Source organism: Vollenhovia emeryi, unplaced genomic scaffold, assembly GCF_000949405.1.
Source record: "Vollenhovia emeryi isolate VEMERY1.0 unplaced genomic scaffold, V.emery_V1.0 DF947400.1, whole genome shotgun sequence".
Classification (NCBI taxonomy): domain Eukaryota; kingdom Metazoa; phylum Arthropoda; class Insecta; order Hymenoptera; family Formicidae; genus Vollenhovia; species Vollenhovia emeryi.
Window position 1 is genome coordinate 1 of NW_011958966.1, and position 1,682 is coordinate 1,682.

The 1,682-nt window shown below is 64.6% G+C and overlaps 1 protein-coding gene across 1 annotated transcript; it reads left to right on the forward strand.

Annotated features, from left to right (window-relative positions):
• Positions 1–101: 101 nt before the first annotated feature.
• On the forward strand, positions 102–869 carry LOC105558270 (the record flags this gene model as incomplete). Its single annotated transcript, XM_012005861.1, has 1 exon — positions 102–869. A coding segment is annotated over exon 1 (768 nt), but the record flags the coding sequence as incomplete, so codon positions are not given.
• Positions 870–1,682: the final 813 nt, after the last annotated feature.

Here is a 1,682-nt window from a genome sequence, read left to right on the forward strand (position 1 = left end):
AGCGCCAACCGTGGGAAGGCGTCGGGAGAGAGGGCCTCACCTCCATCAGAGGCCATGGAGGTCGAGGCCCTATCGGACGGGGGGGACAATAAGGCCGAGTAATGCCTCGCTCTCCCCCCCGTCCGAATTTGAACGGATTCGGCCTTATTCAGGCCAATGTGAACCACTCTCCACGTGCTCAAGATTTGCTCCAGCAGAGCATGGTGGAGAGTGGTTTCACGCTGGCGATCGTGGCCGAGCCCCACCGCCCCCCCAGGAACAGACCGTATTGGGCTGTTGATAATGGGGTGGCGGGGGACTCGGTCGCGATTCGATGGCGGTCGGTGCCGGGAGGACCCGACACGGCCGCCATCGAACGAGGTGAGCGGCATGTGGCCGTTCAATGGGGGCCCATCGCGGTCGTTGGGGTCTATTTAAGGCCCTCCAGGTACCTCCCCTCCTTTAAGGGCTGGCTCTCGGATATCGGGCAAACGCTCGTACGCCTAAGTCCAAGGCCGGTCCTCGTGGCCGGGGACTTCAACGCGTGGCACACGAGTTGGGGTTCCCGGCACGACAATGAGAGGGGTAGGGCCCTGGATGAGTGGGCGGCGACGCACGATCTGGTCCTGGTCAACGAGGGCCGGACCTCCACCTGCGTGCGGACACAGGGGGAGTCCATCGTGGATCTCACGTGGGCTACCCCCTCGACCGCGAGCCTTATTACAGGGTGGAGGGTGGAGGAGGGCACCGAGACTCTGTCTGACCACCGTTACATAACGGTGGAGCTCGGTGCCCTCTCCTCCGTGCGTCGCCAGGAGACGCGACCGCGATGGGCCCTTCGCAAACTCTGCGAGGACGCCCTGATGGCCTCGTTAGAGGCCGCCTGTTGGGTCCGGGGAGGTCTCCCCGAGACCCGGGAGACGGACCCCTGCAAGAGGCCGAGTGGATCGGGGCATCGTTAACAGCGGCTTGTGACGCTGCGATGCCCCGGTCCAAAGCTCGACCTCAGCGGGCCGTCTACTGGTGGACGGCAGAGATCGCCGACTTACGTCGACGAGCCGTCCACCAGCAGAGGAGACTCGCCCGCTGCAGGCGCGGAGGCGGACAGGCGGCCGAACGAGCGAGAGAGGGCTACCTTGAAGCCAAGGTAGCCCTCAAACGGGCCATCAAAGTGGCAAAGGGCAGGGCGTGGACGGAGTTCCTCGACTCCCTTCAGGAGGATCCGTGGGGGCGCCCATACAAGATGGTTCTCAATAAGTTGAGACCATGGGCGCCCCCGCTGACGGAGCGGCTGGACGTGGGATTCGTCCAGAGGGTGGTGCAGGCCCTCTTCCCCGACATCACCGGGGAGGAGGAGGGGCCACCCTTCGAGTCGGGGGAAGACTCCCCCGACTGGGACGACTCCCTCGACGTCCAGCCGGAGGAACTCCAGAGGGCCGTCAGGAAGGGCCTTAGAGGCAACACAGCCCCGGGTCCTGACGGCCTTCCCAAGCGTGTCCACGCCCTGGCCATGGGCGTCCTCGCGGAGGCATACAGGCGCGTGTACAGCGCCTGTATGCGGAGAGGTGTCTTCCCCCCGCGGTGGAGGAGTGCCACGTTGGTACTCCTCCCAGAGGGGAAAGACGCCTCTCTCCCGTCGGCGTATAGGCCTATATGCCTTCTGGACGAGGTCGGTAAATTGTTCGAGCGAATACTCGTGAACC